The sequence below is a fragment of the Pelodiscus sinensis genome, chromosome 1 (genome assembly GCF_049634645.1).
Source record: "Pelodiscus sinensis isolate JC-2024 chromosome 1, ASM4963464v1, whole genome shotgun sequence".
Classification (NCBI taxonomy): domain Eukaryota; kingdom Metazoa; phylum Chordata; order Testudines; family Trionychidae; genus Pelodiscus; species Pelodiscus sinensis.
In genome coordinates, this window is record NC_134711.1 from 139,935,126 (window position 1) to 139,951,302 (window position 16,177).

The window sequence follows — 16,177 nt, forward strand, 5'->3', positions numbered from 1 at the left end:
GTTATCTGAGGTGTTTGTACACCAATGCAAGAAGCCTTGGTAACAATCAAATCGTAGTTCTTGGACTGGGCCAGGGCCCAGAACTGGAGGCCCTGGCCCAGTCCAAGAACTACAATTTGAATGGGATAACAGAGACTTGGTAGGACAACTTGCATGACTGGAGCGCTGTCATGGAAGGGTATAGTCTGTTCAGGGAGAACAGGCGGGGAGAGAAAAGGAGGAGGAGTTACACTATATGTAAGAGAGCACTATGATTGCTCAGAACTCCAGTATATAGAGGGAGAAAAACCTGTTGAGAGTGTGTGTCAAGTTTAGAGGTGCAAACAACAGCAGTGATGTTGTGGTTGGTGTCTACTACAGGCCACCGAATCAGGTGGATGAGGTAGATGAGGCTTTCTTTGGACAACTGAGAGAAGTTTCCAGATCGTAGGCCCTAGTTCACATGGGGGACTTTAATCAACCTGACATCTGTTGGGAAACCAATACGGCAGTACACAGGCAGTCCAGGAAGTTTTTGGAGAATATTGGGGATAATTTCTTGGTACAAGTGCTGCATGACCAGAGGCTGTGCGCAGCTTGTCCTGCTGCTCACAAACAGGGAGGAACTAATAGGGGAAGTAGAAGTGAGTGACAGCCTGGGAAGCAGTGATCATGAGATGGTAGATTTCAGGATCCTGACCAAAGGAAGAAAAGAGAGTAGTAAAATATACACCGTGAATTTCAGAAAAGCAGACTTCGACACCCTCAGAAATCTGATGGGCAGAATCCCCTGGGATGCTAACATGAAGGGAAAAGGAGCCCAGGAGAGCTGGCAGAATTTCAAAGAAGCCTTATTGAAGGCACAGAAAGAAACCATTCCAATGCGTAGCAAGAGAGGCAAATATGGTAGGAGAACGGATTGGCATACCAGGGAAATCCTTGGTGATCTTAAGCACAAAAAGGGAGCTTACAAAAAGTGGAAACTTGGACAGATGACTAGCGAGGGTATAAATGTATAGCTTAAGAATGCAGGGGAGTTATAAGGAAGGTGAAACCACAATTGGAATTGCGACTTGCAAGGGATGTGAAAGATAACAAGAAAGGTTTCTACAGGCATGTTAACAAGAAGAAGGTGATCGGAGAGGGTGTGGGATCCCTACTGGATGAAGGTGGTAACCGAGGGTATGTCTACTCTACCCCGCTAGTTCAAACTAGCGGGGTAATGTAGGCATACCGCACTTGCAAATGAAGCCCGGGATTTGAACGAGGTGTACCAGTAGTTCGGAATAGGAAGCCTAGTCCGAACTACCTAGTTCGAGCCCCGTGTAGCCGCGCTGCACGGGGTTCGAACCAGCGGGGTTTTAAAAATGGCGGCTCCCCGCTTATGCAAATGAAGCCCGGGAAATTCAAATCCCGGGCTTCATTTGCAAGTGCGGTATGCCTACATTACCCTCCTAGTTCGAACTAGGAGGGTAGTGTAGACATACCCCTAGTGACAGATGATGTAGGGAAAGCTGAAGTACTTAATGCTTTCTTTGCCTCTGTCTTCACGGACAAGGTCAGCTCCCAGACTAATGTGTTAAGTGACGCAATATGGGATGAAGGTGGACAGTCCTTGGTGGGGAAAGAACAGGTTAGGAACTATTTAGAAAAGCTAAACGTACATAAATCCATGAGTCCAGACTTAATACATCCGAGAGTACTGAGGGAGTTGGCAAATGTCATTGAGGAACCTTTGGCCATTATCTTTGAAAAGTCGTGGAGATCAGGAGAGATCCTGGATCACAGGAAAAAGACAAATGTAGTGGCGCATATTTAAGAAAGGGAAGAAGGATGACCCAGGGAACTATAGGCCGGTCAGTCTTGGTCAGTCTTACCTCAGTCCCTGGAAAAATCATGGAAGGGATCCTCAAGGAATCCATTTTTAAGCACTTGGAAGAGGGGAAGGTGATAAAGAATAGTCAGCATAAATTCATGAAGGGCAAGTCATTCCTGACCAATCTGATTAGCTTCTATGATGAGGTAACTGGCTCTGTGGACGTGGGGAAGTCAGTGAATGTGATATATACCTTGACTTCAGCAAGGCTTTTGATACGGTCTCCCACAATATCATTGCCAGTAAGTTAAGGGAATGTGGATTGGATAAATTGACGGTAAGATGGATAGAAAGCTGGCTAGAAGGCCGAGCCCAGCGTGTAGTGATCAACGGCTCGATGTCAGGATGGCGGTCGGTTTCTAGCGGAGTGCCCCAAGGTTTGGTTCTGGGACCAGTTTTGTTCAATATCTTTATTAATAACCTGGATGAGGGGATGGATTGCACCCTCAGCAAGTCTGCGGATGACACTAAGTGTATGTATACACTACAATGTTAGTTCAAACTAACGGACGTTAGTTCGAACTAACATTCATAGCCGCTACACTAGCACTCCGCTAGTTCGAATTTGAATTGAACTAGCGGAGCGCTTAGTTCGAACTAGGAAAACCTCATTTTACGAGGATTAAGCCTAGTTCGAACTTACTAGTTCGAATTAAGGGGTGTGTAGCCCCTTAATTCGAACTAGTGGGAGGCTAGCCCTCCCCAGGTTTCCCTGGTGGCCACTCTGGCCAACACCAGGGAAACTCTATGCCCCCCTCCCGGCCCCGGACCTCTTAAAGGGGCACGGGCTGGCTACGGTGCCCGTGCCAGGTGCAAGCCTGCCAGCACCCAGCCAGCACCCAGCCAGCAGACCCTGCACCTGGCACGGCACAGAGCCACCCACCCGATGTCCCCCAGCCCACCCCCTCTTCCCGGGACCAGGCTGGCGGCTCCCGGGAGCTTGCCTTGGACTGCAAGAGGCGGGCACCTTCCTGGTCTAGTGCGGACATCATGGACCTCGTCCACGATCTCCGCACTAGGCACAGGAAAGTGGCCGTCTAGGGCAGGAGAGCTGCCAGCCTGGCCACCCAGGAGCAGGTGTGCATGAAAATCAAGGAGGTCCACTGAGACCCCCAACCCTGAGCCCTGAGCTTACAATGGCCGTCCTGGGTCAGACCAAAGGTCCATCTAGCCCAGTAGCCTGTCTGCCGACAGCGGCCAACCCTAGGGACCCTGGAGGGGATGGACCGAAGACAGTGACCAAGCCATTTGTCTCGTGCCATCCCTCTCCAGCCTTCCACAAGCCTTGGGCAGGGACACCACTGCTACCCCCTGGCTAAGACTACTCCATGGACCCAACCTCCATGACTTGATCTCACTTCCCTTTAAACTCTGTTCTAGTTGTAGCCTTCACAGCCTCCTGCAGCAAGGAGTTCCACAGGTTAACTATTTGCTTTGGGAACAACAACACCTTTCTCTTACTAGTTTCAAGCCTGCTACCCATTCCTTTCCTTTGGTGTCCTCTAGTCCTTCTTTAGGGGAACTCATGAAGAACTTTTCTGAATGCACCCTCTCCACCCAACCCCTGCTTTTAGAGACCTCTATCCTGTCCCCCCTCTATCTCCTCTTTTCTAAGCTGAACAGTCCCAGTCTCTGTAGCCTCTCTTCATCTGGGACCTGTTCCCAACCCCTGATCATGTTAGTTGCCCTCCCCTCTCCCAGCCTTTCTCTTCCCCTCTCCCACCTCCTTTTCCCAGTCTCCCCCAGTTTTGTTCAATAAAGACAGATTCCATTTTGGAACACAATTGTCCTTTAATTTGTACATCAAGAAAAGGGGCTAGGGAAGGGTAAGTGGAAGGAGGTGAGGGAGGAATGGGGTACGAGCCCCCGATGGGGAGGACTGGGCTGGCTCTGCGGGCTTCTGGGGGTGGAAGCTCTCCTGCAGCCCCCCCGATTGCCCCCTCTCCCCAGATGGCAGCCTGCGGCAAGTGCAGCCAGGCTGATGGCCGAGTGGTGTGATGTGCCCAGTGTGGGCACTCCGGGCACTCCAAGCCAGGACTGGTTTTCAAGCGGGGCACCCCTGAGAACTGTCTGTCCGGGGTGGGAGTCGGGACCCTTTAAGCACAGCCCTCGGCTAGCCTGAGACAGCAGCTCCACGCTCTAAGTCCTCCTCTGATGCCCTGCCGTCACTGCTTCCGGCCATCCTTTAGCCCGGTTCAGGGTCCACTTAATGTGGACATGCTAGTTCGAATTAGCAAAACGCTAATTCGAACTAGTTTTTAGTTCTAGACGCGTTAGTTCGAATTAGCTTAGTTCGAATTAACTAATTCGAACTAAGTTAGTTCGAATTAACGTTGTAGTGTAGACGTACCCTAAGCTAGGGGGAGAGGTAGATACGCTTAAGGGCAGAGATAGGGTCCAGAGTGACTTAGACAAATTGGAGGATTGGGCCACAAGAAATCTGATGAGGTTCAACAAGGAGAAGTGTAGAGTCCTGCACTTGGGACGGAAGAATCCTAAGCATTGTTACAGGCTGAGGACCAACTGGCTAAATTGCAGTTCTGTAGAAAAGGTTGGATTTTAGGGAAAACTATTTCACTAGGAGGGTGGTGAAGCACTGGAATGGGTTACCGAGGGAAGTAGTGGAGTCTCCATCCCTAGAGGTGTTTAAATCTTAGCTTGACAGAGCCCTGGCTGAGTTGATTCAATTGGGATTGGTCTTGCCTTGGGCAGGGGGCTGGACTTGATGGCCTTCTAAGGTCTCTTCCAGCTCTATGGTTCTATAATTCTGTGATTTTTTTTAAATACACCATTTTCTCTGCATTTCTTTGACTGGAATTAACCTGGTGATGTCCCCAGAGCTTCTGGGGTCTGACATTGGCCCTCTGCCAATACAGTTTCCAAAAGAATAGGCTTGCCCAAAATTGTACCATAAGTAAAGTGACCACATTTTGGGAGAGTGCTAAGAAGTCTGGAATACAATTGGTTGAACTCAGGTCTCAGTTCTGTAGTGCACACATCAGAGCCCTAGGTTCTCAAACCGAGGAGTTGCTGTTTGGAAGTGGAAGGGTAGAGTACGAAATACACTTCCTCTCCATATGCCAGTAGTTTGAGCATGTGTTCACAGAACTTACAAATGGATTAAGGAAGGAACTCAAAATCTAGTTGGTTTTATAGTTCTGATAGAGGAAAAATAATTCAGCTGATGATCATTTATATTTAGCATTTTTTAAGCAATTTCTGTTCTCAAAGCTGTGTATAGACATTAACTAATCCCCACAAGACCCCCACGGTGCAGAGAGCGAAGAAGAATGAGCTCTATATTTTCAGAGTTAGTATGTTGGCTCTTGTGCACAGAGGTACTACTGGCTGAGCTCTCAGAGCAAAGTGAAGCCAGGGGTTATTAGAACTGGTACTGCTCGTACTTACTGCTTAAGAACTAAAGGCAAATAAGCCCTTAAGGCCATATTTAGCGCTGAGCTCATTTCAGTGTTCAAGGTGGCTCAGAAACTGGCTAAACTTCTCTAAGAGCTTAGGTGCCTTAATCATTTAGGAGTAATGGATATTAGAATGCGTCCTTGAGGAGGGGTCAGTGCACAGCCCTATCAATCAACGACATGAGTGTCAGAGAAATAGTGGCTGCCTGTGGTGAACAGTATCTGTGCATCTGTTCCACATGCATGGGACATGCAGAATCTGTTCCAGCATTAGACTAGAACAGAGTGCTGACTCCTCTGTTTTGGCCCAGTTCTGAGGGGTAATGTGGAGTAGGGAGGACCATGACCCTGCCCTGTGCTACCTTCTTGGCCTCCTACTTCTAAGAAGGGTCAAGCAGTCCCTCTACTTCCCAAAATAAAGAGGCACTTGCATAGTCAGACAGCAGATGAGGCATAACCCTAAGGATTTTTTGTCAATCTGGGCCATAGGCTCTTTTAAACTTTTAAGTTTAGTTTATGCCTTTAACTTTGAGTAGACTTGAATATTTCCCTAAGCTTAACTTCAGGTTCACCTGTGCTTTGCTCCTCTAGCCCTCACTGGGTGGGGAAGTGAACACCATTGCTACCTTCACCTTCCCATTTGTGACTGGCCGCAACACCTCTCTCCTTGCAGAGATTATGAAGAAAGGAGAACACAATCTGTTCTGCAGATGAGACATATAACCAGCCCCCAGAATTGAAATGCCCTAATGAGAGAATCATGTACTTCACAACAGAATGGGAACAAATTCCATGGTAACAGTCGCTACATTCTGCCAAAATGTTGATTTATTCTGCTGCCATGAAATTCCTTTCATTCTCATCGCCCCACCCCCATACAAACCTCAGTGTGGCTCCAAATGGAAAAAGTGTTGATATTTTTGACAGTTATTATTGAGGATGGGCTCTTTTGCTTTGCTGTCCAGGTTGCCAAACTCAGGCTCTCATAATGCTTTCCAGACAGATGGACACATTTTTGCTAGGGAAGGGGAGAGCCTGCAATTGATTTCCTTGACTCGTCTTCTCAGCTTTCAAAATTCTTGGCTGTTGAAGTGTTCTCAGGCAGCCTAACCCATCAGCCAACACTGGCTTCCTGGCTACAAGCTGGACTTCAGGTCTGGCTCCTTGACCTCAGCTTGCCTTACTCAGTGGAACAGTGCAGGGAGTGTGCTTTATAATCAAATCTGCTCCCACTTGTGGCAAACGCTGGGGAGCAAAAGGCAGCTATGTGTAGATTTTGGCAGAGCAAGAATTCAGAAAGTGAAATGTTTGGTAGCAGATTGCAGCAAAATAGCAAATTCCACTGCAAAAGTGCTAACTTCTATAGCACCTTGGTAAAATACCCCATTTTGTAGTTGAAGAATCCTGAAGTATCAGAGTCCCCACTAGAGATGTTTGCATCTCTCAGAAGCTGTTGTTTCTAGCTAGCTGTGGACTGGGGAAGACACTATTAAATCAGTACATTATTACACACCGTTTATATTCTCAGGGCTTTGCTGCAACCTGAAGATCTAGAGCAATTTTATTTAATCTAAGTGGAGAATTTGTGGGTCAGTTCTGCAAAAAAGGGGGAATTTGGCACGCTATATGGGGTTCTGGTTTTAATAAAACAACTATAATAAAAGCTCAAACACAGTATGGGTCTTTGTCCTACTCTGTTGTCTGGTGCACAAAGAAATTTGTGAGGCTGCTAATGCTGCCAATTCTGCTGGTTAATGGATTGCAGACCATTATTTTCAATAGTAGAGTCATATGGTTTTAGATGAAGAGGTCCTATCATAAAATGTATCAGATGTAAATTGTATGTCACGTGTCAGTTAATGTTGTTGTTGAAAACTTGATTTTTTTTGGAATTTCGTTACTGTTACATGTTTGATTTCTCAGCCATAGAATTGTATTATGGTTATTTTTGGGGCTGTGTTGAATGTGTTTTAAAGTGTTTGTAGATAAATATGGTAAGAAGGGGAAAATATCTTTGTTTTGACTGTGACGTTAATTTTATAGCACAAGATCTGTGGTCAGAAATAGATAATGTTTAAAGCATAATAAAAATAGAATCTTGTCTGTTTCCAAGTATTCAAAGATTATTCCAATCTCCTTGCAGGCCATAGAAAGACATCTTATCAGAAAGTCTAACGGAGGGCTGACATTCATTGGGGAATGGAAGAATGGGCACCTTGAGAGAAAGATGGGACATCTCACCTGTTTTGCTGGGGGAATGTTTGCACTTGGAGCAGATGGTTCCAGAGATGATAAAGCTGGACATTATTTGCAACTTGGAGCTGAGATTGCCCATACATGTCATGAATCATATGACAGAACAAGTAAGAGAGATTATCAATCTAAATATGTTAGTTTAACAGGACTCTGCACTGTAGAAATACATAGGAAAGAGAGGTGGTCAGAGTGTTCAAGAGATTTGAAATGAATGCATGAGCCTGATCCTCCTCTAACTCATATAACTTTTATGCCAATGTAACTTTCTTGACTTAATTGGAATTACTCCTGATTTAAGCACCAATATAAGTGAATGTAGACTCAGGCCTTAAGACTTTATATATGGTTATCTACGTCTATTCCTGACTTTTCTAAATATAGTTTTGTATGTGTATCACTCAGATGATAAAACTACATTTGAGAGCACTGGTACATTGGGTAGCATTTGATATGTGCAATTTACACAACTTTTAGCACAATAATAACTGTGAATGTACTCCACAGAAAACCACCAGCCATTTTGAATAGTAATAACTATTATTCACCCTCACCCTCTGGTAACCTAAATGAATGTGTGAAACTGTTAACAATTTGAAGTCACACTGGTACATTGCTGTTTTCTGTGGCTCCACTTGTCATGCCAGGGCCCTCCCTCAGTCTCTGATGCATTTTTGCTGGCCATACACGTTCTCAAACAGGTGCAGGCTGTGCAGTAGTTCCAACTATTTGGTGAAATTGTGAATCAGTTTGAAAACAAAGATGCTGAAATGTGTAAAAGGCTATTAAAATAAACTTGAAGTCTTTAGGGCACTGGGACTCAGTAGCACTGTATCATTGTACACCGATAGGGACATTTATCAACCATGGTAGTCCAAATAAAGTTAGCTCTTTCCCTGACCTTGAATCTCTCATTCATAAGTGTAGGCTGTCTCTATTTATAGCAAACACCTCTGGCAACCAGAAGTTACATAATCTCAGTTGCATATTCCCTTAACTTAGTCCCCTCAATATTAAAGGATCATACCTTAGAAATGGTGCAAAATTGTAGGCCTGGGTCCTAGATCCAGTGCACTGTTCCACAGAGCCAGAGTTCTCTAGCCAGCAGTTTTGCTACTCACCATGATATGCGTCTCTTGCCTGCTCCTCTGAGGCTAGGGCCATCTTTACGCAGATGCAGAATATACAGCTGGTAGAACATCTGAAAATTTGGGGCACCATTGGGTCTTAATGTGCATTCACCTCTTCCTATCCCTGTTCAGTGGCTCTTCTTCCTCAAGAGAGCATCTAGTTAATGTAAAAGTGAAAAAGCCTGTCAGACCTATTAGCAGAAAACTCAACCTGTGAAAAAGTCATTCAAGTGGCAAATAAGCCGTTTAATAGGCATTTGCAAATCCCAGGCATATACTGTCAGTTTCTGAATTTACTGTGTTAGGTCAGGTCTATACTACAGGGCAAGGTCTGTTTAAGGTACACAATTCCAGCTATGTAAATAACATAGCTGGAGTCAACATACCTTAAGTCTCGGCTTGACAAAGATCTGTCTGGGTTGATTTAGTTGGGATTGGTCCTGTCTAGAGCAGGGGGCTGGACTTGATGACCTTCTGAGATCTCTTCCAGCTCTATGGTTCTATGATTCTATGAACTTTGGTGCTGTTGCAAAACAGGAGAAATGCTCCCATTGACTTCCCTTATTCCTCACGACAGCGAGGAGTATTCTGGCCCTCCAGGGATTCCCTCAGCATTCAATTTAGCAGATCTTTACTAGACCCACTAAATCAATCGCCAGAAGATCAACCGCCACAGAGTTGATCTTCCCGTTAGTATAGACGTGGCCTGAGCCCAAGTCTATATTACACGGTATGGTCGTCTTAAGGTATGCAAATCCAGCTACGTAAATAATGTAGCTGAAGTCGATGTACCTGAAGCCGAATTTTGGCACCTTTCCCCCATTGGGAGGTCAACAGCAAGGAGTACTGGTACTGACGAGGCCACCCTCAGCATTCCATTTAACTAGACCTGTTAAATCAAATGCTGTAAGATCGACCATTGTAGTGTCGATCTTCCCAGAAGTCTAGGCGTGACCTTAGTCTACACGGCCTTAATTTAAAATTTGCTTTAAAACTATTTTATTCTTCGAGGAGTGTCCCTGTGGGTAATCCATCTTGGGTGTCTGAGCGCCTCTGCACTTTTAATCGGAGATTTTAGGTAGCCGTGCCCATGGGTGGCTGCGCACGCCGAACGGCTGGCACACAACGTTTGAAATAGCTAATCCACATGCATAGCCAACCATCCTTTCAATTCCTTCTCTACCATCACTGGCTTCGGTCGCAGCTCAGCAGTAGCCCTTATCTGTTAGCTAGAATTAGCATTAGATAGTTGTTAGTACAGTAAACTTCCGATAATCTGGCACCTTTAGGACCCATAGGGTGCCGGATTATCAGATATGCCAGACTATCGGAAGGGGGGCTATGAGGGGTCTAGGGTGGTGTGGGGGGATGCCACCCCAGACCCCTCATAGCCCCCCCTTCCGATAGTCCGGCTCTGCCCCAGGCGTCCCCGATTCAGCCGCTGCTGGTCAGTTTCAGCAGCAGCTGAATCAGGACGCCTGCGGCAGAGCAGGTGGGGTGCTGCCGGGTTGGTCCTACAGCGCCAAGGGGCGGCGCTACCAGACCAACGCGGCAGCACCCCAGCTGCTCTGCCCCAGGCGTCCCCAAGTCAGCCGCTGCTGAAACTGACCAGCGGCTGACTCCGGGAAGCCCGGGGCAGAACAGCTCTCCAGCAGCACTCCAGCTGCTCTGCCCCTGGCTTCCCCGATTCAGCTGCTGATCAGTTTCAGCAGCGGCTGAATTGGGGAAGCCAGGGGCAGAGCAGCTCCAGTGCTCCGGCTGCCCAGAGCACTTCCGGGTTCCTGATGGTTCCGGACCATCAGGAGTGCCGGACCATCAGATGCCGGACCAATGGAGTTTTACTGTAGCAGTTTTTCTTCATATTTAATCATTAGTGTACTGGTTTTACTCTTTTTATTCGTAGTGTGTTTAAAAAAAAGGGGGGGTTTTCCTCTGTTTTTAATATAGTTAGCCTAGAAAGTGTTGTTCTACAGAGCTATTTTTCCTGCAACTGTTAGAATTTTTTCTGCTTGGACATGCCTGGCTCACCTATGTTTAAAAGGTGTATAACCTGCAGGCTGTCCATTCCTATCTCAGCCAGGCACTCACAGTGTGTCTGCTGCCTAGGTGAGGAGCACACCACTGCTCAGGGTACGAAACTCTTTGCTGTATCAACCAACGCCTCACTTCACACATTGAAAGATTCACGAGCCACACTCAAGATGCTTGGCACCCATGTACCTGTGTCAAAAAGAAAACAAAGAAGGTCATTTACACAGGCCAACACGGTTCAACCAACATCCCAGGCAATATGATAACAAGTGTTGACTACGTCAAAGTAGTCACAGGCAGTGCCTCACCAGACAACAGCCCTACAGCTATTCACTTCACACCAGGTGGTTTGAAGTACTAGTCGAGGGTGTGACAGCTCCAGTTTTTCCATGGCAGCAATTCAGATTCTCCATAGTATTTGGCAGCAGACTGGCTGCATTCTATCCAGTGTGGTGTTCCATCACCACCAACAGGTGGCTGCTGGAAAGCACCCACAGGGACACACCTAGGAGAAGAAGGGAAGGTTACTCACCTAGTGCAGTAACTGGAGTTCTTCGGGACGCTTGTCCCTGTGGATGCTCCACCAACCCTCCATCCTCCCCTCTGCTTCGGAGTCATCTATGTCTGGGTCAGAGAAGGAGCTGAAGGGACAGTGGCATGCAGAAAAGCCGTTTCAAAGGTCACATGCTGCCGTGCACAGCCAACTGAGGGCACTGTTGCCTAAAATCTCCAATTAGAAGCGCAGTGGCACTCAGACACCTAAGGCAGAGCACCCACCGGGACAACCATCTCGAAGAACTCCAATTACTGCACCAAGGGAGTAACCTTCCCTTAGTGTGCTGCTGAAGATTATAAAATCACATCCCTAAAAAACTGTCATCCCCGCTCCCCCCCGAGCTGCCATTAAGCATACAGGCACCAGTTTAATAATGCTGCCTAGGACCTCATAAATCCTAAGGACATCCCTGCCTGAGGCTGCAGGTGAGCTTTTGTTTGTATGTGCAGATGTTCGAAAGTTGAATGTTTGTAACTTGGGGAGTGCCCATATTGTTAGTTCTGTTTAGTATAGTGAGACTGGTAAGTGATAGAGGTATATAAAAAAAGGTATTGTGAAGAGAGGGTATCATGGCCATACCTTGTAATCTAGTCACATGACACAAGAGCAAGAGGACAGTCAATGAAATTTGAAAGGCAACAAACAGAAATCTAAGAAATCAGCCTGCAGGATGCACTGTCGGAATCATACCCTAGAAATTAAAAGCACAGCAAGATTCTAAAAAAGGGAAGACATATATGGATACTGAGAACACACAGATTTGTATAGATACTTACTAAAGGACTTAAACCTTTACCCTTACAAATATACCCCAGCCATTAAATGACAGAGTTTATGAAAATGGCTGTGGACTGTCCATGAGGAGGTTTATTGAACCTTACCTTTAGGCTTCTGATGATGGCAACTGTCAGAGACTTGGACACTGGATTTTCTGGTTTTATCCGTAGTGGTAATTCCTGCATTCCCAACAGCACAAACTACATAAGTGATTAATGCATGAATATGACTTCAGCTGAGGCTGGCCAAAGTAAGAGCAGGTACTGGCCCTCTTCCAAGACTGTCTATAATCAGATAGACAAAGGAAGCATGGGAGGAGGAATATGACAGTTGTTCTCCTAGGATATGTGAAATGACACTATGCACTGATGGACTGATTTAGGAGCTACAAACTGCTGAAGGTCTCTTTCTCAGTTTTTATCTCTGAGGTTAGAAAGCAATTGACAACAAAGAAACATTTGATTTTCTGACTCTCTTACCATTTTGCTAGCTAGTTTGTTTCTTGGCCAGCTGTAGTTTTATGACGACAAATATATAAAAATAAAGGACAAAATTAGGACTAAAGTCTCAAGATTTAGGTTCCTAAATCAATATTTAAGCACAGAAATAAGTGCCCTAATTTTAGCAGTGTTGAACATCCGCAGCTCCTATGAATATCACCTTTCCTTGGCTAAAGTCTCTTTAGGAGTCAAGCCTGTTATATTTTAACTCTGCACTTCTATGTGTATCCAAAGCCATTTTTCGTTTGCCCTCATTGCCTAGACTGAGGCCCCTCGATCTCCTGGACACCTTGATAAAACATCTGGATTTGAACAGTGTATTACGCGATAGTAAAATATCCATGATGGCCCCCCACACCAGATGTTGCTTTGCATGGAAGAATGGTGCTGTCCTATAGGGTACTCAGTTTAAATTGTCTCTCCTCCTCCGTCCCATCTTAACTAGAAGCAGTGGTTCAAACTCCTGGAAGCGTTAATGAAAGAGGCATTAAAACTCCAGCCAGTTGACACTAAGGCCACCTCAATTATTATAAAGATGTGCTGCCTTGATTCCAGATACAAGTGCAAGTCCCTCTCCCACTCTTCCTTGGGAAAGCGAAAGCACTCCCTTCACACCCCTGGTCTCAAATTCAGCAGCCATTGTAGCTCCACTCTGAATCCCTCCTACTCAGGTGATGCTGTTTTTGTAAGTAAGGCACAGATGGAGCAGATCTAGATCCATAAGAGGAAACAATTTCTTGGAGGCATGTCCTCTCCTCCAGTGATGCCTAGAAAGAAAAGATGGTGAAGTAGCTATTTGCTGACACTGTGCTCTTGATCCAAGACAAGGGCCTACATACTCCATGCAGCAAAAGTCTCATTTGGGAAGAATCCTTTCAGAAGCAGACAACGGAGCAGATGCTATCATGTTTCTCCTGCAGCAGCAAAACATCAAGAGATAGCCTGTCTGTAAAAGCATTGCCTCTTTGGGTTGTACTCTTCCCCCATTGGGGAGCCACGTATTATCAGAAAAGTCAGAGTTGTGAAAATTCTTGGTGTCCAATAAAAGAGTATGCTATGACAAGGGTACATGAAGATTTAATGCACAGCATACTACCAACTAGGGTGGGAGTGGGGCTATTTGTGTTACAGTACACTCTGAACTCTGATGCTCTAATCAGGATCCGGGCTTCAATGTCCTGGGCACTATACAAATACATAAGAAGAAGCCATGTGTGTCCTACAGTGTTACTGGCTATTAGGACTTAACATCTTTTGAGACGTTTTTAAAGTCTGACCTCACACTTAACATTCACCATTATATGGGCACCAGACCAAAGCACCAACTCCAGGGCAGATGCAGTCATAGAAAAGAGTTCCCAATTTTATATTGTATTTGAGAAATACTATGTAGGGATATAATTTAAAACTGGATGTTTGACAATGCTTATGCATGAGGGTGGAAGTAAGTTTGAATTGTATTTTGTCTCCTGCACATGTTAAAATATTGTATTCTTTTCTGGCAAAACCTACCTATACATCAGCTGTAGACAGAGTATAGGTCATGGGTCACATGCACAGTGGTGTATTCTGTCATACAGCCTGCTGCTCAGTCATTTGAATCAAGGCACAATGCGGTATCCTGGGTCTGTTGTCTCCAGTGGCTTCATCTTGGTGTTAAAGCAGGCACTATCCAAATCTTAGCAAGATGCCTCTGTGGCAAAGACTGTGCTTCCCTGAGGTTTACAGATTTTGAAATATAATGGAATATTTACTGCCTTGTTGTGAGAACTGCGATGTTGATTCCTCATTCACCTTCTAAGGCCTTTTCCCACTCTGCCATATTAAATCAAAGTTCCTGACCATTTTTCTCTTTTGCTTATGCATAGCAAGAACCAATCTGTCTCACTTAAAATTTACCTTATAATTGAATGTGTTAAAATGCTTATGTTCTTAGTGTTTTATTAGTTTCTAAGGGGATTACTATGCTCCTGTCAAGATAGGTAGATTTAACACGGGAATTGAATACATTATTCATTAGAAATATGACAAGCCTTGACAATGGGAAATATTTATGAGATTGTTTCAAAGAAAAACTAGATTTAGTTTCTGTTTTACTCACATGCTTTGTGTAACTCCCTCCCCCCAAAGGTTGAAAAGGAATAAAGTTTTCCTGTTTTCTTTTCTCTCTTCAGCATTAAAGCTGGGTCCTGAAGCATTCAAATTTGATGGTGGCCTAGAGGCAGTGGCAGTGCGGCAGAATGAAAAATATTACATTCTACGGCCTGAGGTGATAGAGACCTATTGGTATATGTGGAGATTTACACATGATCCCAAGTACAGGCAGTGGGGATGGGAAGCAGCACAGGTAACTGCTGTTTGGCTCAGTCAATAGAATTGTTCTGCTTTGTTTTTCTGTGTTCTCTTTTCATCCCAAATACTTTCCAAGCAATTAGTAGTCATCACCAGCCCTTGGAAGATAGAACCGTGGTGGCAGTGGTTGTGATTACTATTCTTTTTCCTGTGTAACAGGCAACGAAATGCATGCACAGACCAGTGATCTGCTCAAGGTTTCACAACAAATCAGAATTGGCAGTAGAGCCCAGTAGCCATGATGCCCAGTCCCTATTCTAAGCAGTAGAATCCCAGTCCCAATAACGGTGTCTCTGAGATAAGCCCTCACGGTTTTTCTGTGCCTTTCCGTGAGAGAAGATATAGAGCTCTTCCTCAAGCTCTTACCCCAGTTTTCAGGGCAGCTCCTTCATATGGTGTTTAAGTCTCAGCTTGACAAAGCCACGGCTGGATTGATTTAATTGGAATTGGTCCTGCCTTGGGCAGGGGGATGGACTTGATGGCCTTCTAAAGTCTCTTCCAGCTCTATGGTTCTATGATTCTATGATATGCTGTTCAAGTATGTGCCCATGTGGATCCCACTGTAAGAGTTGTGACTGGATTCCTTGTGCTAGCAGTGTCCTTTGGCACTGCATTTGTTCCACAGAAAGACATAAAGTGTGTGTGGCTCTTACTCTCCCTCAGTTCCCGCCTACCACCCTTGGCAGTGAGAGGGACCCTGCAGTATCCTATCTGCTAGCAACTCCGTCATGATCGATCTGAATCTAAACTTCTGAAATTCTTCAGACCAGACTTCATTCCTTTATTTTCAACCATTTGGACTCAGTAATCCTTGTCTGGATTGAAATCCTTCAGTCAAACTTCCCCTGAACAACTTCCACCCCCTAAACAGATCCTCTCCCCACACACACAAATACAGGATCATAAGATGGTAGATTCCAAATCAGTGGGCTTCAATCCCTATCCATCGTACAACAAATTAATCCTGCTTAAAGATGGGCACAGCAAGAGACTTTATGCCTGGATGAATGACACCTTCCAAGCAGGTTCTTTTGTTTTCACTCAGACTAGAAAATGGTCACGCTCCACCTCTTGGACAATGTGGGAGAATAGCACTGGACCCAGAAATTCTGGGTTCAAAAAAAAACCCAACCCAGTCAAACGGTACACTCAAAATCTTTTCTGTCACCAGGAGAAACTGGTCCAATAAAAGACATTCTGAGAGAGAAAGGTTCCAGTGTGTGCTCCACATCAGATTGGTGCGCCACTGCCATGCCAAGGATCGGAGTCTTCAGAGCAGTGTCCTGGGGCCGCATATGCACGTGTCT

At 45.4% G+C, this 16,177-nt stretch overlaps 1 protein-coding gene across 2 annotated transcripts in view; it reads left to right on the plus strand.

Moving 5' to 3' along the window:
- MAN1A2 (mannosidase alpha class 1A member 2) overlaps positions 1-16,177 on the plus strand; it is a 229,958-nt gene that overhangs the window by 191,175 nt on the left and 22,606 nt on the right. For both annotated transcript variants that reach the window (XM_006135741.4, XM_075904629.1), the window contains exons 10-11: positions 7,415-7,634; positions 14,693-14,865. In XM_006135741.4, the coding sequence (XP_006135803.2) occupies positions 7,415-7,634; positions 14,693-14,865 (393 nt within the window). The remainder of the gene's footprint in view (positions 1-7,414; positions 7,635-14,692; positions 14,866-16,177) is intronic.